The sequence below is a fragment of the Ixodes scapularis genome, unplaced genomic scaffold (genome assembly GCF_016920785.2).
Source record: "Ixodes scapularis isolate PalLabHiFi unplaced genomic scaffold, ASM1692078v2 PGA_scaffold10__122_contigs__length_95168666, whole genome shotgun sequence".
Taxonomy (NCBI): domain Eukaryota; kingdom Metazoa; phylum Arthropoda; class Arachnida; order Ixodida; family Ixodidae; genus Ixodes; species Ixodes scapularis.
In genome coordinates, this window is record NW_024609836.1 from 41,935,722 (window position 1) to 41,954,712 (window position 18,991).

Genomic DNA, 18,991 nt, shown 5'->3' on the forward strand with positions numbered 1-18,991 from the left:
ACGAAGCTTCCGACTATGACGACATGTCTGGAAGTTCTGATAATGATTACATTTTTGGCATCTCGCTGTGATTTAGCTGAAAGCAGTGTAAATAAAAATTTGTTTCATTATTTTGCCCAAACTTGCCTGTTGTTAAAAAATAGAAAAAAAAATTAACCTATGTCTAATTATTTTTTTGGTTTAATTCTCGGTGAGTTTAATATGAAGGCATCGACCTATATTTGTGATTGACTTATAGTTGAGTAAATAAGGTATTCTCTATTGCAACCCAAATCGAAAAAAAAAAAAAAAAATATTGAATGATGAATGCAGGTTGTCAGGGCACCTCTGCCCAACATATACCATCGCATAAGAACCAATTTAATTTTTAAAATTTTACTGCAATGCAGATATGTCAATACCCATAATTTTTCCTCATGCCGCTGGCACTTGACGGCTCATTGGCACAAGACCATGAAACAAGATGATACACCGTGTCTATTTAGCCGTTCCCGAATAAATTATGGTCAGTCCCCTTGGATTAAAAAAGGTAAAGGATTAGCACATTCAAAGGGTTCAAGTTCAACAGCTGATGAGTCAGCAGCTTTTGACGTTGATGCGGTATGCGGCCATGTCAGTTCATAATTATGTAAACAAATGCAACACAATACACCACGGTGGTCAGTAAACAAAACATACTAAAGAAAAAAATATTTTTATTTTATGTTAAGTTGCAACATGCGTGCTGAAGAGCAGGATGGCGCAGCGAATGTGGATTGGTGCACAATGGCGCAGTGCTTCCACCCCTGCCATTATCATTACTATTTCTAAACGATAGCTTTCCTCAGTGGGTGCAGTGTTTATATGATCTACCTTTACGCAACTTTTTGAAGGGTTGAGTTATATAAGCTTTAAGCTCTGCATGGCATTCTGTTTTGCAGCTATGAATTTGCCCGCATACTTTGCACAAATGGGACTAACGGCTCCAAAGTTCACCTTTCTATCCCTCAACAGCGCCACTTACAAAGAACCAAAAAACCCCACTTTTGCCTCTTTCTAAACGACTCTAGAAACCGCAACCAATGGAGAGGAGGCAGGAAGCGCGCGGGTCCACTCACATCTCAGCAAGGTCCTTCTGTTTCGACTCCACGATGGCCAGCAGACTGTCCAGCCGCATCCTCCACTTGTCGCGGTTAACCTGCAGCAGAGTGCGGGTTTTGGACGCGGTCCCGGAGCGACGGAGGCCTCGAGTTCGGAGCTATCCGAAAAAAGGCGGCGGTCTCACCTTTATGATGCCCAGGCTGCCCTGGTATAGGCGGTCCTCCATCTCCAACAGGGCCTCTCGGAACCCATAAACCTGCGCCAGACGGGACTCGAAACCTGCCAGGACGGACGGCTTGGGCCAGCCGGATCCCTGGAGGAATGCAAGTCGGAGCGGAAGGCTTTGCAACGTCCCCTTTATTCGCGCGGCAAATTTCACGACCTGGATACCGCAATCTCTTTATGGCATGGGTTCTCAAAATGTGTTCTTAGGAAGGGATACCCGAGCTCCGAAATTTTCGGGGTTGTGCCAGCCCGCAAGTAATGTGGATTGCGAATGAAAGGACCTGAGCAGTGAGGATGAGCGCAGTCAAAATATAAACGGACATTTCTTCGATTTCCATTGCCTTTTCGCTTCTGCTATGTCCCCGAGTGCAGTAAATTTACGCGACCTTAACTCGCGTTACAATGGAAATAAATTTCTTTTTTTCTTCTTCTTCTTTTTGAGTGCATACCTGCTATCATGTTATATTTGTGGTCGCGTTATATTCACACACATGTGGTATTAGGCTTAGCCAAGTGTCAGCTTAGAGAAAAACTGTTTTTCTCTTGTATGTACAGTATAGACCACTTACAACGTAACCGCTTATAGTGCAGGACCGGGTATAACGCGGCTTTTTTAAACCACCGGTTCACCTCCCATAGAACTCCATGTAATTAAATACCGCTTAAAATGCAGGCGCACGAAGAGAAATACAGTTAAACCTCGATTTAACGAAGTTGACTGGAGCCGCAAATTACTTCGTTACATCGCGGAATTCGTAAAATCGGGAAATGCATTTTTTGGCCATTAGATTCGATAATTACGACTTCAATGCAGCGGCATCCAAGCTGCTTCCGCGGCACCGTATTAAAGCTTTCAATTCTCAGGAAAAGAACACATTTATTGCTGAAGAAAGAAGCTGGTGATCTTCGACTGCGAGCGCTTCGTCAAAAGCGGAAGCACGCACTTCTCGTAAGCGGTGAGCGCGTTGAAGGCAGCTGCAGTTCCCTCGTGGGCACCCGCGAACCGCCTCAGGAGGTCAACTGCATCCATTACCTGGCTTGGTGTTGGCACGGGGTCCTCGACTGCTTCTGCGTCATCTGCTTCGGCGTCATCTTTCTGTCCAGTAGCGACGAGCCGCAGTATCTCACTGTCGTCCAGGACCTCCGTTGTCTGAATGTCGGCATCGGCGTCGTCTCTTAAGTAATCTCCGAAGCTGGAGTCTTCAGACACGTGGCCCAGTTGGCGAAGCGCTTCCCAGGAACTGGGCGTGGCCTCTTGGTTCGGGAGTTCAAGGCTGGACAGATCCTCGGAGTCGGACGTTTTGAAACCGGCGTGCCTGAAGCAGTTCACTATTACCGACGTCCTTGTCGCCTTCTATGACGCCGCTACCAGAGCGATAGCCGTGTAGATGTCGATCTTCGTGGCTCGATCATGCTCGAGGTTCAGCAGCAGCTTGTCGATAACCCGACACTTGTACGCAGACTTCACGCTGTTTATAATGCCTTGGTCGAGTGGCTGAATGACTGAAGTGGCGTTCGGAGGGAAGTAGCGGAGCTCCACGTTTGTCAACTCGAGCTGCGGGACGTAGTGCGCCGTGCAATTGTTTAGCAAAAGGCACACTTTCCTTTTTTGGCTGCACATGTCGACATCGAATTCCTTCAACCACTTGCCGAAAATCACGCGCGTCATCCAGGCTTTGCCGTTTGCCTCGTACTGCATGTCAAGCTCTCTGCATCCTTTAAAGCAGCGCGGGTTCACACTCTTTCCGATGATCAGTACTTTTCGCTTGTCGGTCCCATCCATATTGACGCACAGCAGCATCGTCACCCTCTGCTTGCTTTGCTTGCCGCCGTGACAGGACGCACCTTTTTGGGCAAGCGTTCTTTTCGGTAGCATTTGATAGAAGAGACCGCTTTCGTCGGCGTTGTATATGTCCCTGGGGGCATAGCTTGTTAGGATGTCCGGTACATTCTCAGACAGCCAGTCGCCGGCCTCAAGCCTGTTGACGCTATTTTCCTCGCCGCATATCACCTTGCCAACAACCGCGTAACGCCCTTTAAAACGCGTCAGCCAGCCAGAACTTGCTTTGAAGTCATCAAAGCCCAGCAGACATGCAAAACAGAGCGCTTTCCGTTGTAGCACTTCCCCGGATATTGGAACGTTCTTGGCTCGCATGTCCATAAACCACGCGTAAAGTGCCTCTTCCAACTTTTCGTACGGCGTAGTCTTCAGGTTTTTCTTTTTCGTCGCCTTCCCTGACGAAGCCGCTCGAAGGATAGCGTCCTTCCCCTTCAAGATCGTTGACAACGTGCTCGCTGGGATGCCGTGCTCTGCAGCAACGTCGCATTTTTTACGTCCACTGGCAACAGCGCTTATTGCCTTCGCTTTTTCTTCTAGAGAGAGAACTTTTCTTTTCTTCTTTGGCGGCTCCATTTGACAGCGACGCGGACGTGTTGGTAGAGGAATCCAAAGTCGTGACAACACGAAGTACCCAGGAACAAAGAAACACGGATCTCGGCTCCGCAAACGGCCAAAACGACGGCGAACGTCGGCGGCGCCATCTATTGCACGCGACGTGAAATACCTCCGCCAGCGCCATCTGCTATAGTTTACACAAAGCTCGTGATGCACAATTCGTTTTTGTTTTTGCGTGGAGTTCCGTAAAATACAGACTTCGGGTTCCTCAATGTTACTGATGCACCATAATGACAATCTTCCGAGTCTTTCATTTTGAAATATCCGTGAAATGACCTCGTTTTACTTGCATTTATTTTCAAAAAAGCTTCGTTAAATCGGAATATTATTTCGTTATTTCTAGTTCAGAAAAGCATTGAGCCCTATGGGCACCTTACAGAGAATCAAAATTTCTTCGTTAGATCGCGGAATTCGTAAGATCGGGTTTCGTAAAATCGAGGTTCAACTGTACCGGTTATAGTGCAGTTTCTGGCACAGCTCGTCGACCGACCGGCGGAGCGAGCACGCTTCCCTGTGCGACACCAGATAACGGCGCTAGCCGCAAGCGGCACTCGCGGGGCAAGGAGGTTGCTCGAAGAAGCAGGGAGAAGCGAAGAGTGAGGGTTCAGTTGCCATAGCGACGGAAAGACACACGCACGTGTCGTTCACGTGCGTGCGTCCCTGCTAACCATACCATACCTCGTTGGAAAATGATCTCTATGGTTGGAAACAACCGCAACGACAGACAAATCGCAGGTCGAGGAGAAATGTTCGTGCGCATTGCATGCCGGTCGTGGGCCGGCTCATCTATCCGCACACATGGCGTCGTTGGAGATCGTCAACGTAGACAGCGTGGTGGAAGCTCATCGTTCCGCGTAAAGGCGCTATCCTTGACTGTGAATTTTCGTTATGTGTCGTTATGGTAACCCGGCACGTACTAGAAGGGAAGATCCACTTACTCCCGCAGCGATGTCGTGGCGGCACTCTCAAGACAGCAGAAATGCCCGTGTCGTTGTGTTTGTTTACTTAGACTACAGTAGTGCTTTCTAAGCATTTGTGTTTTCGAACATCGCCCGGATTTCTTATTTGGAGCATTTCATGCGTGTGTTCAAGTTGAAGGTATTACTGGCGCGTACCATATAAAGGATGCGAATTTTCACGCGTTTTCATCACCGGAGAAAAGTCATTAAGGTTAGCAATCCTGAACGCTCGCAATGTCCGTCCGCAACCCGCGACGCCGTCAAAAGGCTGCGCCAGGCAAAAGTCACTATTTCTTTCAAAATGTGTAACACACTTGAGAAAGAAGTGTACTAGTCTGGTAAAATAAAGACTTTCCTCAAACTAAGCTTTATTTTTCATTTAATATAAAATAAATTGTTTTACAAAGGTAAGCTGTCTCATGGCATGTATTTTGGCCTGAAAAATTGATGTTTTGGTTATAGCGCAGTACCGCTTATAGTGCGGATTTTCGCGACTCCCGCGACATACGTTATATGCGGTCTACACCGTATTCAAATCACGTCATGCTCTGAAACTTTCGCATTCTATCACCACCGCCAGTGTCACATTCTCACAGAAATCCAGTTTTCTGCGACACACAGGTTATTCATCATCGTCATTTATTTACTCGAGGGTATGGGGGGCAATATACGCGGGGGTGGCAATAAAATAAAAAATAGAACAGTAAACAAAAATGTAACACTCTAAGCTAGTTAGATAAAAACAGGGCAATGGATTCAACAGATTAAGCAGTGTCTTCTATAGAAACAATGTTGTGAGGTGGCGAGTTCCAATCCTGAATGGTAGTGTGGAAGTCTGGCGAGAAGCTGTTGATGATTGAACTGGACATAGTTTACATGGGTGATCTAAACGAGGAAAAATACAGTGAGGAGGCAATAGTAATGATTCTCCAAGGTGGGTATTGATATAGAAAACTCAATAGGAGAAAGTTGCGACCCTGGGCGGCAAAGGTAAAGTGAATGGAGGGTAGCCGATTCGCGTAACCCTGACATGCTGGTGTGTGTTGAGAAGTTATTACAAATAAAACGAAGGGCTTCCACGGAGACCATATGGACGAGGGGTGTTCCAACGTAGACCTCACAAGAATAGTGTGCGCTAATCGTTTTACGGAGTGTGTGGCAAGTTTGAGGTTTCAACGGAAATATCCGAGAGTACGGTTCACATCAGTAATAACACAGGTCATGCGACTAGCCCACGATAGGTCAGAAGTGAGATGAACACCCAGGTATTTATGAGGTGAGCAGGCTGTTACTCGAGTGCTAGCGAGGTAATACGAAAATGATGCGGCGTGTGAACGGCCGAAAAATCGACGAAAATGGGGCCGAAAAACCGGGTTTCATTTTTTTGATCGGGCTCGGTAACAACGTCGCTCTCACCTGTAGGCGCGAGGATTTCCGGACCTCCCCATCGGGGACGGCAGCCTCGGGGGGCCAGGTGAGCTCCGTGTTCAATCGCTGGCGAGGACAGCGCGCTACCAGCGACTCCAGGGAAGGCTGGTCCCGTTTCAGTGTGGCCCGCAGCTTGCTCTCCCGGAAGCCTCGCTGGGGAAAGGGAAGACAAAACTGGCTGTCATAATGGGCATCTCTCACAGGCATTCCAAATGCACGGCACTTATGGGTCAAATTCGCACTGCGCGAAGCAGACACAGCCTCGCGCGATACTACGACGTGATGAAGTCATGTAGCACCATGACATCGCGGGAATGTGCGACATCATTATGTCAAGAGAAACTGCGATGCAGTTACCGTATGTCATGCAAAACTGAAACGTCCTTGGAATACGATGACGTTAAGGAGCAATGACGTTTGACAAAATCCTGGCAGAGGCAAGGCGGCGGTGGAGAACACGGCAGACGTCTGTTCTGTCGCAGGTAGCTCTTCAGCTCGACAGTCCGGGAGGGCTTCGTGACCAACGCTTGTGTCCCCTCATACTTTTTGGCATAACTTCTAGAACCAATTTCCAGGATCGTGACTTCAGACGGCTCCCAGCGACGCAACGTGTCACCGGGTCGTAGCCCCCTTCGGTGTATGGGCAGTATGGGAGAATAACCGCACCAGTAAAGATGCATTCCAGCCACCATACCTCTATTAGTGTTACTACTGAGACAATTCGACCTGAATGACTTTTGGGGTGCATGCAATGAAACTTGGTGTCTTGAAATGAGCTGCAAAGGAGCTCAAACTTTCACCGAATAATCATTTCGGCAACGAATTTGACCCGACGGAATTTCACGGCAAGTGCGTCGCCTAACTGGAGATGGCGCACGAGTTAGAACCAACGCTAAATCGGTTATCCAAAGGCACTTCCGCCGTTGACCCCGGCAAGTTTATCGGTCTTGTTCTTCGACGGAAGCGAGTTACGCCTCGGAATTTCGCCGGGTAAAATCCACCACCCAAATGCACGTTCGGCTAAAGTGTGAGCTTTTTATGTGTAGCTACCCATTTTGTTTTGAAGGCTTGTATGTTTTGGTTTCTTCAACTCCGTCCCCGACAGTATGAATTCCTTGAGCCCCCGAGTTCCCTTAACCGTCACTGCCAGGAAGTAATCTTTGCCCTAGTTTAAGCACTATTTTAGCAGGTCTGAGCCAGCTGTTGATGCATATTGATGAGCAAAACAGTGTCTATTAACACAGACTATGTATCGGCTGGTTTTCAAGGACTTCTGCAAAGTTTGGTTGTAAAAGAAAACCAACACCAAAAAGCGTCACACCCATAGACCGATCTCACGAAGCGTTCGGCGCACGCATGACGCCACCATAACTTTAGTTCACGGGAAGCAGACGGCTGTGCATGCGAGGGCTCGTGCCGTCTCATGCTCCACAAGCGCAGAGCTCCAGCAGGGTAATTGCTTGTGCAGAAAGACTAAAGTTCCCTCGATGCATCGCGGCAGCAATGGCGTAGTCAAACTGGCTGGTGAGATTGGTCTATTGGGAACCGTATAAAAAGAGTTCCATCCCACAGCAGGATTTGAGCTCACCGCCTCGAGATAGTGAGTCAAGTATTTCACCGACCGAGCTATTCAGGGCTGGTGGTACGGACCACGCAATAGCGAGCTCACTTGTGAGGCACACGATTGAGCTTGCGCGTTTCGCGGCTTTTCTAGTTTTGTAGCACCATCTTATGGCGTGTGTCAGAAAGGAAAGCGAATCTTTGGCAGGCGGTGCCGTTCACATGCCCTTCTCTTTTCCCCCGAAAGACCTATAACACATTCTGATCTCATCAGTCTTTGTCAGCATGATCGGGCTTGCATAATTCTTTGTACGTTATCGTTTGCAAGGTTAGTAGGCTTCTGCAGATTTAATGCATCAATGCCAAATCTGGTGGTCCTTGGCTATCAATCGAGAAATACTACCACAAAATAATCCCAGGACCCCCGCTTCAAAGACCATTCCACTAAGGGCGCTCTGGGTGGTGCCATTTTGTTTGACTGCAGCACCATCTACGTACATCAGAGCATTTAAACGGGTCGGCGGGGTAAGAGAAGGAAAGAGCACGTGCCCAATTCCAATAGCAGACGATAAACCGCCCATCCCTCACGTACACTGCAACCAATTTGGCGGGAGAGAAGAGGGAAAGGGCCGTCTTCTTCATCGTTTGGGCAGTTCTGGTGGGCTCTACCGCCTGAACTGCCCAAACACGTCTGTCCCTCCTCACACCCTAGCAGAAGGGTTTACATAATAAGTAAAGGTTAGCCGCAGACATTACGAAGGCTGGCAAGGTGGCACGAGCTGGCGCCCGTTTCGAAGGACTCGTCCCCACCTGATTGAGGGCACCCAGGAGCGTGGAAATGTCGTCCCGGCTAGCCACGAACGACCAGTGCGTGGCCGCCTCCTGCCCGTGCACCGTGCAAGTTGCCGGCACGCCCGTGCACGTGCCGTGGGGGTGCACCGCGCCCGTCGGCGCCGGCACGTCGCACTTCTCCAGCACCACGCACAGCTCCCGCTTGGAATCCAGGCAGCCGTTGACCACCACCCCAGTCGGGGGCGGCACGGCGGCCACCACGGCGGGGGACACGTCCGCCGAGGCACGCCGGGACACCCTGGGATTCGAGTCTCCCAGGAGGAGCTTCTGGGCCTTGGCCTCGGCGCTCGGGGCACGCCGTTCCATGGCCTCCTGGTTCTCCTTGTCGCTCAGCACGTCTCCGCCCTCGGAGCCCTGCAGACCAGATTCCCAACGGTCCTTCAACAGCGGATCGGATGCGAAAATACCGAAAGGCCACAGCCTGTGGATACGGTCCTGGCTGCATTTTACCGTATTTACTCGCATAATTAATGCCCTTGCATCATGGACTAACCCCTGAAACACTCATATGAATTAAATTTTTTTCGGCGACAGCGGCAAGTGATTTGTTCCCCGGTTTCGCGACGGCGTGAGCATAAACGAAAAGTTTCCCCGCTAAATTTGGCAGGAAAATTAATGCCAAGTGACCTGATGCCACGGGACCGACAGGCAAATTCAGGTTCCCTGCTAAATTTAGCTGAAAACTTTACGTCACGCCACCTATGCCCCAACTCAGTTTCCCACTAAATTTGGTGGGAAAACACATCACGACCCTAAAATCATTTATTCGTCAACGATGTTTTGAAGCTAAACCAATGCAACATATCATTTCAATATCTGATTACCATATGACGCACAATCGGCGCAACGTCAATCGATTGTCATATTGTTGAATAAGCAGCCCGGCTGTTTCTGTCTAAACGCATCACGTGTGATGCCGTGCAATTTTTTTCTCGTGCATGATGAATGAACTTTTATTATTTGGCTCTGCGACTCAGCTAACCACCTTAAGTAAGCTGCCAAGCGCCCAGGCTGGGCCTGGTAAAGCCAAGCGTAACAGCAGATGGGCGCATTACAGCGGCAAGTAGGAAGTTGCGGAGGTGATCGGCAGCGTAACTGAGCAGCGTGCACAGCCAACAAAGCTGGGGTCGAGGAACTGTCCAGCCCCCGAAGGTGTTTCGTCTGTTGGATGCGTCAATGTAAACACAGACGACACAGACGACATATCTATGGTGCGAGGTAAAAAGCCAAGCACACGCCAGTGTACTTTTTTCTATGCCTCCTCTACTATACACTGTCGATAGAATGTTTGCCGAATTACCCAAGTGCCAAGGGGGACACTGGGAATGTAGGTACACACGCTTTCAATGCCTGTACAAAAGATTAAAAGTAAACCACCAAAAGGTGATAACGAAGGCACCTGCAAAGTGCCATTTGTTAATTTTTTTTTTTTTCTTTTTGCTTCGGAGCAGTTACTGACGACAGCAGAACGGTACACGTAACGCCGCCAACAGTGTGCTGCTTGGTGCTTCAATGATTTAGCAAAAAGGCCTATTCGGCACGCTACGACCTTAGAGTCACGGCACGGCTCCCTAAGTTTGAACAGACGGGCCTGAAACTATGGTGCCTGGAATGTGTCTTCGACTGGTGTTTTCATCGCATGCTAAAATGTGCTTGCTCGATTTCTGCTCGACGACGTCGTAGAAGCCATCTTGGCAGGCCGCCAAGACGTCGCAGGCCGCCATCTTGGCAACGCCGCAGCAGCGGTGGTGGCTGCGGCAGACGTCTGTTCCACTGCAGGTCACTCTTCAGCTTCACACCGCACAAAAGCTTCGGCAGCCGTAGTTGGGGATGCCGTGACTTCAGAGACGCTCTCGTTCGGTCATGCTTTTTTCCAGAACTTCTACGCCCAACCGCCTGGATAGCTACGTCCAAAAGCTCGACACCCGAATATTCAAGTTGAATTTGTTGCCACTTCAGGACCACTTTCGATGGATGGGCGAAATGGGACGCCAAACACACCAATTGGAGACACATTCCAGACACCCATACCAAAAGTGAACGCAGGAAGACCCCCACCTTGTCTCCTCGGTGCCTGAGCAGGAAGGCCTCCATGAAGGTGACCGAGGGGTTCTTGGGCATCTCTCGCGGCACCAGTGGGGTCCCTCCCGGCAGACAGCCCCCCGGGTGGGCCCCTCCCTCCTCGATGAGCAGCCCCGGCAGGGACTGGAAGGCCCAGTAGCGCCGGTGGCAGCGGTCCTGTCCCAGGGGCTGCAGGCACCACAGCCGCTGCTGCTGCTCCACCTGCAAAGGAGGGAGGCTTGGCAGGGACAAAAGGAATCCGCCGTCGCGTCGGCATTGTGTCGACGTTATCTCGGCATCGTGTAAACATTTCCTCGGTGATGTGTTGGCGTGACGTCGGCAGTGTGTCGGAGCTGCGTCGACGCTGTGTACAAGTGTCATCGGTGCTGCGTTAGAGTTAAAAGTAAGCATTGTGTTGACATCATATCGGCAAGGCCCTTGGCATTGCATCATAGATATGTTTGCATATGTCGACACTTCATTGGTGGTGTTGGTGTTACATGGCAGCGAGTTGAACTAGCGGTGGCATTGTGACGAAGGTGTCAAATTCACTTCGGCACTGTGTTGAAGTTTTACTGGTACTGCGTTGGTGTCATGTTGGCAGGCTGTCGGCACCGTGTCGAAGATTCATGAGCACCATTGCGGCATTACATTGGCGGGGCATTGGTCTTATATTACCATATTTCCATGAATATAACTTTTCTTCAAAATTACGTGCTCCAAAACACACCTCGCGTTACATTCACAATCAAGCTCAGACACGGGGCACGCGAGTCTGGAGAACGTCATCCCTCTAGCTCAAGGCAGGAGATCGGGCGGGAAAATAAGTGGGGTGTGGGAGGGAATCTTTTATCTATTGGGCCACGTGAAGGGGGGAATAGAAAATATAAAAAGCATTTTTAGAGTGCAGCTCTTAGGGGCCCGTCCTGGCTTGAGCGGCGTCGCCGTCGGCGTAGCCGCAACTCTCGTAACCCTCGTGAGGGTTACGAGGGTTAATCTCATGAGGGTTACCCTCACGAGGATCACGAGGGCCACGAGGGTTAGTTACCCTCAAAAGGGTTACCTTCACGAGGGTTACCCTCACGAGGGTTACTTACCCTCGTAACCCTCACGAGGGTTACGAGGGTTAGTTACCCTCAAAAGGGTTACCTTCACGAGGGTTACCCTCACGAGGGTCACGAGGGTTATGAGAGTTACCCTCACGAGGGTCACGAGAGTTGCCCTCACAAGGGTTACTTGGGTTACCCTCACGAGGGTCACGTGACCCTGAGGGGGGGGGGGGGGGGGTCACGTGACCTGGGGATACCCCCCGAGGTCACGTGACCCCCCGTTGACGTCATAGCCACTGATGACATCATCAGTGACGTCACTGATGACGTCACCGGCATCCGCATCGTCATCATCACTGATGACGTCATCGGCATCGTCACGTGGCCCCAGGTCACGTGACGCCCCAAGGTCACGTGACTCCCACAAAGTCACGTGACTTCCCGCCCCCCCAGGTCACTTGACCCCCCCCCCCCCCCTCCCAGTACCCTTCCCTCCTCCTCCTCCTCAAGAGCTGCGCTCTAATTCGGCGTTACAGGGAGTTGTAAACGGCTTTCATTTTTTACTCGCGCAAAACGCACGCCGAAAACCAGCGCACCACGCGGGAATGCGGGCACTGGTCAATCCAAGCCAACACAAGCCAAGCCAAGACCACCGACCGTGTTTACGCAATCGTGCAACACGAGGCGTTTGTTCACGCGGAGGGACCAAAACAAGAATGAGTGTGATCGTGTATCGGGTCCAGCAATCTTTTTTTTCTGCCTGCATATTTTTTAGTTTCTGCTCCACAGTGGTCTGGTGTTGGTGCCTCTGCTTCCTGTCTTGATTTGCTTGTGGGCTGCCGAGGAGCTCACACCGAAGAAAAAGGATCTACCAAACAAGCGGTGTCGTGCTGCTCCTTATCTGCGTAGTCGCCAAATGGACTGCAAACGGAAGGACCTGAGCAAGGAGGATGAGTGCAATTGAAACATAAACTAATATTTCTTCTTTCCATTGCCTTTTCACTTCTGCTATGCACCCAAGTGCGGTAAATTTTTTCACGACCATAACTCGCATTATAATAATAATTTTTTTCTCTTTTTGAGGGCATCAAACCTGCCCTCGCGCTATATTCGTGCCAATACGCTAACATTAAATCGGTGGAGAGTCAGTGTTATGTTGGCATACAATCAATGTCTCATTGGCGTTGTGTCAATATTGCATTGGCGCTACGTCGGGACGTCGGCACCCACCTGCTGGCGCAGGGCTTGCTCCTTGCGTTCCAGCTCCTCCCTCTTCTTCTGCAGCTGCTGAGGATTCAGGGGCTCCGCCACTTCTTCCTTCTCCTCGGGGACGGACGCCTCCGGGGCCTCGCCAGAACTGCGGGGACCAGACATTGCAGTAAGCTCTAGCGACGTACTGGAGTTTATGCCCCCTCCAGAGGTTTAGTGGACCAACACAACCCACAGCAAATGCCGGTGATCCCTATAGAAACGCTCAGCAGTGAAGCCTGCAAGTTCATACACATGCCTCCTCTTCCAGGACATGGAGAACTCCAAATTTCCGACTCCTTCAGAATTTCCAAATACAGTAAACCCTTTGTTAACTCGAAGTAATAGAAACTAGAAAAAAATTCGAGATAAGCGAGGTACAGAATTTTCATTGCACTGATCGCCCATCGTGTGATTGGAACCTTTCCAACAATCGCACCAATGGCCGTGACAGCAAAATCAAAAAGCAAGAAAAAAAAAGTCAAAGGAGCCTTAAAAAAATACTAAAAGAATAAGAGTGGAAGATAAGGTTTGTGGCACCTACGGCCAAGCATATCAGGCGGAAAAAAAAAACTTCTTTGAAAAGCATCCGGATTTCCATTGCCCGCTCGTGACTGGGGACTTTTAAAAATAATTTTTGCATGTTGTCGTGCATGCAATGATGCATCTTTTTTTTTTTTCTTGTGCGTTTCTTTTTGGACTATTCTTACTCAACCAATGTTTAGGCCACCAGTTCATTAATTGCTGTGCCCTGCCTGCTTTTATAAATATTGGTTGTAGAGATTTTGAGATATCCAAGGTGGGTCCTGAAAACTTTTCAAGGTAAGTGATAAGTAAATGCATTGTTCCTATGGGAGTTCATTCCATGACAAGGAAATCTTTCAACTTAACCGATATTTCGAGATAGCCGAGTTCGAATTAACGAGAGATTACTGCAAACATTCGTTTGCAAGGTATGGTGCACGAAAACGGGTGTATGTTGCAGAAATAGAAACCCCTTCTGCAAAAAAAAACAAAAAAACTTTTGTGCAGGTAACTACACGAGACTAACATCACACATGCTTCTGTTCTCTTACTATGCCTTTTGCACCACAGAACACTGCTCCATTGGCTGTTGCAAACCATTTCTACTGCAAGCACTCATTTGTGTGGGTCAGAACGTGGTTAGTAGTTTGTGTAGTGTTACAAGCACAGCACTGTACATTCTTGTTTTGCCTCAGCTACATTTTTACACATATTCTAGGTTGAAATGTTTTATTAATTTTTCTTCCCGCATACCAGACCCCACATGACCGAGAACAAAAGGGACCGAAAAACGTCTATACTTATATGTAAGATTTTCAAGGGGATGTCCCGACTGTTTGAAAGGGACAATAATTCAAAACCTTTTGGTTCGATATAATCGGGCACAAGAGAGATGGGCGTTCCTCAAAAGTGTGAGAGCTCCTACAAGTGGGGGAAGCAAAACGTGGCAGAAGGCTAAAATCATGAACGCAACAAGATGGCAAGTTTCGGGCTAGCATACTCCGTCCCGGGGAGTGTGTGCCTCGAGAAAAATCGACCATCTCGCCGACGGCTTCCAGAATGAAAAAGCCGCTCACCCGTCCTTCTTGACCTCAGGCTCCTTAGACTTGTTTTTCTTCCTGCAGAGGAGAGAAACAAGTAAGCACTTGTCTAGAAGGACATTCTCTGCAGCATGCACGACCCACTTTCCAAGAAGCCAAAACAATGCCAGAGCTCCACGCGGCACCGCAAGATTTTACAACCGTTCCCAATACAAACACTGATAAAACGGCAGGCCTCAAATACGCTGGTGCCTTTCTTCGAATTTCCATCAAAGAACGTAAACTCGATTGGCGAGTTTCAGTCGTCGCTTCCGGCGCACGGCATGCAAACATACCAGAGTCTGAATCCAAGAGGGTGCCGACACAATGACTACAACAAACTCTTAGCCGAAGGGTCACGCAGCACTCGTGTCCCTTACGTGCCAAAAAAATGTGCAGCCACAGCCGACCGTCAAATTTTTTCCACAACGATGGTTTCAGATAGTACCGCCATTACTAGAAACTAAGCCCACCCTTTTACGGTAGAATCTCAACCATACGAATCTCTCGGGGTCACAGAAAATATTTGTATCATCCGAAAGTCGCATCATTAAAAACGGGCTCTAGAAAGGTCATAAGATGTGAGTGAAGATGTTCTTTCTTGGAGATTGCGCCGGGAACCGACGGCGGAGGCAGCTGATGGTCGCTGACGGAAGAATAAACCAGACAGGACTCCACGGGTATGGGGAAGAAAAAGAACACGTCTATTTACAAGCGAAGATCATTTTCGAATGTCTCCAGAAGGTTACACCACGTGCTGCCTTCGTCTTCTTTTTTCTCAAAGCCCCCCTTGCCCCAGCTCGCACGAGCGTCGCCAGTTCACCCACACACAGGGGCGCACGTGCAAACGCCAACACGCAATGGAAGAAAAAGAAGCTCGGTCCTCTTCCCGCGTCCACACACGGTGATGGCGGGGCCGATTCTCACACCTCCCGACTAAGTATATTTTTTAGACCCAAAATGTCAAAAATAATATATAACAACTAAACTCAAACGCGTACGCATATCAGACACACCTTACACAGAGTTTGTGACTCACCCCGTCAGAATCCAAACTATCAAAAAAATGTACACCAAAATGCCAATCACACGCCAGTAAAGTGATTCTTACTGCGCCCGCCAAGGCTCCAAAGCAGTAACAAATCTCGCGCCGAGACTAGCGCAGCATCTAGCCTCCTAGCCTAGGCCTCTTTGCCGACAGGTTATTCAAGCCACCCAGATTTTGGCGGGGCTTGAATCGGACGGCGTGTAGCTGATTCCGGAATTTCTCCGCGCAAGAGCGACGACAGTTTATACTCTGTCTTGATTTACGAATCCGGAAAAGGCCTCGCAGGCGGTCGCCGTTGTCGACGTCTTCTGCACTCCCAGCTCTCTCATACGTGGCCGGCTGGTAGGTGGTCGAGTTTTCATCGGCGTCCCTAGCTATATTCTGGGACCACTTCATCTCGAAGATGGCGTCCTCGTCGCTGTCCCCGTTTTCCCTGACGTCTTCACCGGCCGGCTGTGACGTCAGCCACTCTAACAAGATGTCCGACTTCTTGTTGACACCCACTTCCCTGCCGTGGTCACTATCCGCTTGCCAGAACGTGTGCCGCCAAAGCAAGATATTCGGTTCTTTCTCGTCGTCGACGTTCACGTTCTCGTCGTGATCATCATCCGCTCGAAGAAACGCCTGCCGCCCAGGCAATAAGTTCGGTCCTTCGTCGTCATCCACGTTCTCGTGATCGTCGTCCTCGGCTGGCCAAAACGCCTGCCGCTCAGGCAATAAGCTTAGTCCTTCGTCGTCGTCCACGTTCTCGCCGTCGTCATCTTCGGCTTGCCGGCATTTCCGCCTCTCGGAAGATACCCTCGGTTCTTCTTTGTAACCGCCGCCCATGTTCTCAACGTGGTCGTGATTGGCTTGTTGGAACTTGTGCCATTCAGGTAAGATGTCGGGACTGGCCTTGACGTTGTCGAAGTTCACACATGGGTCGTCCTCAGATCGCCGAAATGCCTGCCGCCCAGGCCAAGTGCACGGCCTTTCGTCGTCGACGTTCACCTGCTCGTCGTGGTCATCTTCGGCTCGCTGGGACGTCCTCCCGGCACGCGAGACGTTCAGCTCATTCCTGCCGTCAACGTCCGCCTGCACAGACACGCAGCCGCGATTGTTCTTCGACGACCGCTCCGTGTCGTCGGCCTGTAACAGAATCTGAGGCGCCACGCGAATCGATGGGTCCCTCCTCTTCTGGCCTCGGTGGTCCAAGTTGTTACCGCCGATCTTGCCCACCACGGTCGTCACCTTGTTGGGCTTACGGCTGCAATCTTCCTCCACTTTGACTTTCTTGGCGTCTACTTTTTTCTTTTGAAACAGAAGTTCTTCGTCTGGTGTCTTCGTCCGGGGACATTCGCGGGAATAGTGCCCCAATTCCTTGCATTTAAAACACTTCACCCGATAATTTTCAGGTACGATGCCCTGCCTTGGGCTCTCGCGTTTTTCCTTGAGAGAAGTGGTGGTTTCAATAAAGGGACTCAAGACCTCAGCTCCAGACAGTCCGAGCTCTAACAAGACCCGTTCTTTGACCGCACCATACCCACTTCTCTCACCCGTGTTCACCCTATTCACTAGTGCACGCATGCTCTCCGTGAAATAAGGTCGCACAAGATATCCTCTGAGCCGCTCAGGGACTTCATACGTCTCGAAGAAGTTTTCTACGCCATCAAGCCAGCTCGGCACTAATATGTCGGAAGACGGCATGGGAGTCAGCACTCCCTTCATCAATCTCGAAAAGCGAAAAACTTCATCTCGGAGGTTGACCTCCATGCCGCCTCCACTGGCTCGCCTTCGGTTTTCCGAGCGTAGTTGTTCTAGTTCTAGCTCGAGGCGTAACAGACGTTCTTTCTCCCTTACTAGTTCAATCTCCTTTTCGATTGAGCTGTATGATCGGACTCCTCCGTTCCCATCCCCTTGTGTCTGCGAGTTTGCCACTAATCCACTCAAAGGTGACAATTCACCTGGCCCGTCAACATTCCAATTCCGAACCCTATCCTGCTCTGGCGTTAGAACCGGCATCCGCCGCTCTGCGCTGTCTGTATCCATGGCGGGCACACGTCTAAGAATCACCTTACCGTAAGGTCAACGATTGCCACTGGATCACAGACGCAGCCCGCTGCTCAGAATAGTCAGGCACGAAATGATGTCCGAGCTGTAGACTCAAGCGTTCCTCGCTGGAGTGGGACGGCATCCGGTCAGAGGTAGCTCTGCCACCACGAAGTAGCTCGGTGGTCCAATCTTCAAGGAGCCCGGTGGTCCAGTCTTCTCTTTAGAAGGCTCCACCAATGCCGCGTCAAATCGCTGTCCGCCGATTCCGTTGTGAAGATCACGCCGCCGGGGTCCGCTGACGCAATCCTGTCGACTGCGCCAGTGAAGATGTTCTTTCTTGGAGATTGCGCCGGGAACCGACGGCGGAGGCAGCTGATGGTCGCTGACGGAAGAATAAACCAGACAGGACTCCACGGGTATGGGGAAGAAAAAGAACACGTCTATTTACAAGCGAAGATCATTTTCGAATGTCTCCAGAAGGTTACACCACGTGCTGCCTTCGTCTTCTTTTTTCTCAAAGCCTCCCTTGCCCCAGCTCGCACGAGCGTCGCCAGTTCACCCACACACAGGGGCGCACGTGCAAACGCCAACACGCAATGGAAGAAAAAGAAGCTCGGTCCTCTTCCCGCGTCCACACACGGTGATGGCGGGGCCGATTCTCACAATGTGCATACATACTCGGTGAGAAAGGGTGGTTTTGGATGAGAAACTTACCGCAGGCACTGCAATACCACCAGTAGTGCACAGCCTCCAGGATTGGTGGACTGTTTCCTTTTTTGTTTTGTTTTTTTCACCTTTTTTGTAGACGTGACTAAAGAGCCTCGACTGGGGCTAGAACAAAACGCTCTACCCCTAGCCATGGCTCTCTAGCCGTGGCGCTGCCATACTGTATACTTCAACGGTTTTTGATATTTTTAAAATTGAGAGACTTCACCTTGTCGATCGAGGTTAACGTTTGTTTGTATCATCCACCGTGAGCCGAGGGAGCATCTGCACTATCCCGAAATGTAACACATAACAAATAAAGTTTTCCAGCTATTTAAAAAAAAAGAATTCTAATTTTTTTGTTTTTTTAAATTTGGACCAACCGTGATCACATTCTCAAAATTCTACAGTATATATTATATACAAAAACAAACAAAAAAAAACCGGCAGGAAGACATTTGTTTTACGAAGTGTCTAGCGTTACGTCCGACGTTACTCAAGTTACGTCCAAATCTCCACCTTCCCTAGGTTCACGGGGGAGAGAGAGGTGGGCGGGGGGAGGGTTAGGTATACGCGTTTCAGTGCCCCGTCCGGACTTAACGCTAGACACAGCGTTTGTTTTCACCGACAAAGAGATGTTGAACAATAACTTGCGACAAGATTGTAAGCTTGCGAACATTGTGCTC

At 49.9% G+C, this 18,991-nt stretch overlaps 1 protein-coding gene across 2 annotated transcripts in view; it reads right to left on the bottom strand.

The window, feature by feature from the left end:
• Positions 1–18,991, bottom strand: part of LOC8028512 (bromodomain adjacent to zinc finger domain protein 1A) — a 76,673-nt gene that overhangs the window by 22,080 nt on the left and 35,602 nt on the right. For both annotated transcript variants that reach the window (XM_029986523.4, XM_042288042.1), the window contains 7 exons: positions 14,519–14,560; positions 12,900–13,026; positions 10,618–10,842; positions 8,518–8,913; positions 6,136–6,300; positions 1,265–1,393; positions 1,098–1,177 (listed from right to left, as the gene is read on the bottom strand). In XM_029986523.4, the coding sequence (XP_029842383.2) occupies positions 1,098–1,177; positions 1,265–1,393; positions 6,136–6,300; positions 8,518–8,913; positions 10,618–10,842; positions 12,900–13,026; positions 14,519–14,560 (1,164 nt within the window). The remainder of the gene's footprint in view (positions 1–1,097; positions 1,178–1,264; positions 1,394–6,135; positions 6,301–8,517; positions 8,914–10,617; positions 10,843–12,899; positions 13,027–14,518; positions 14,561–18,991) is intronic.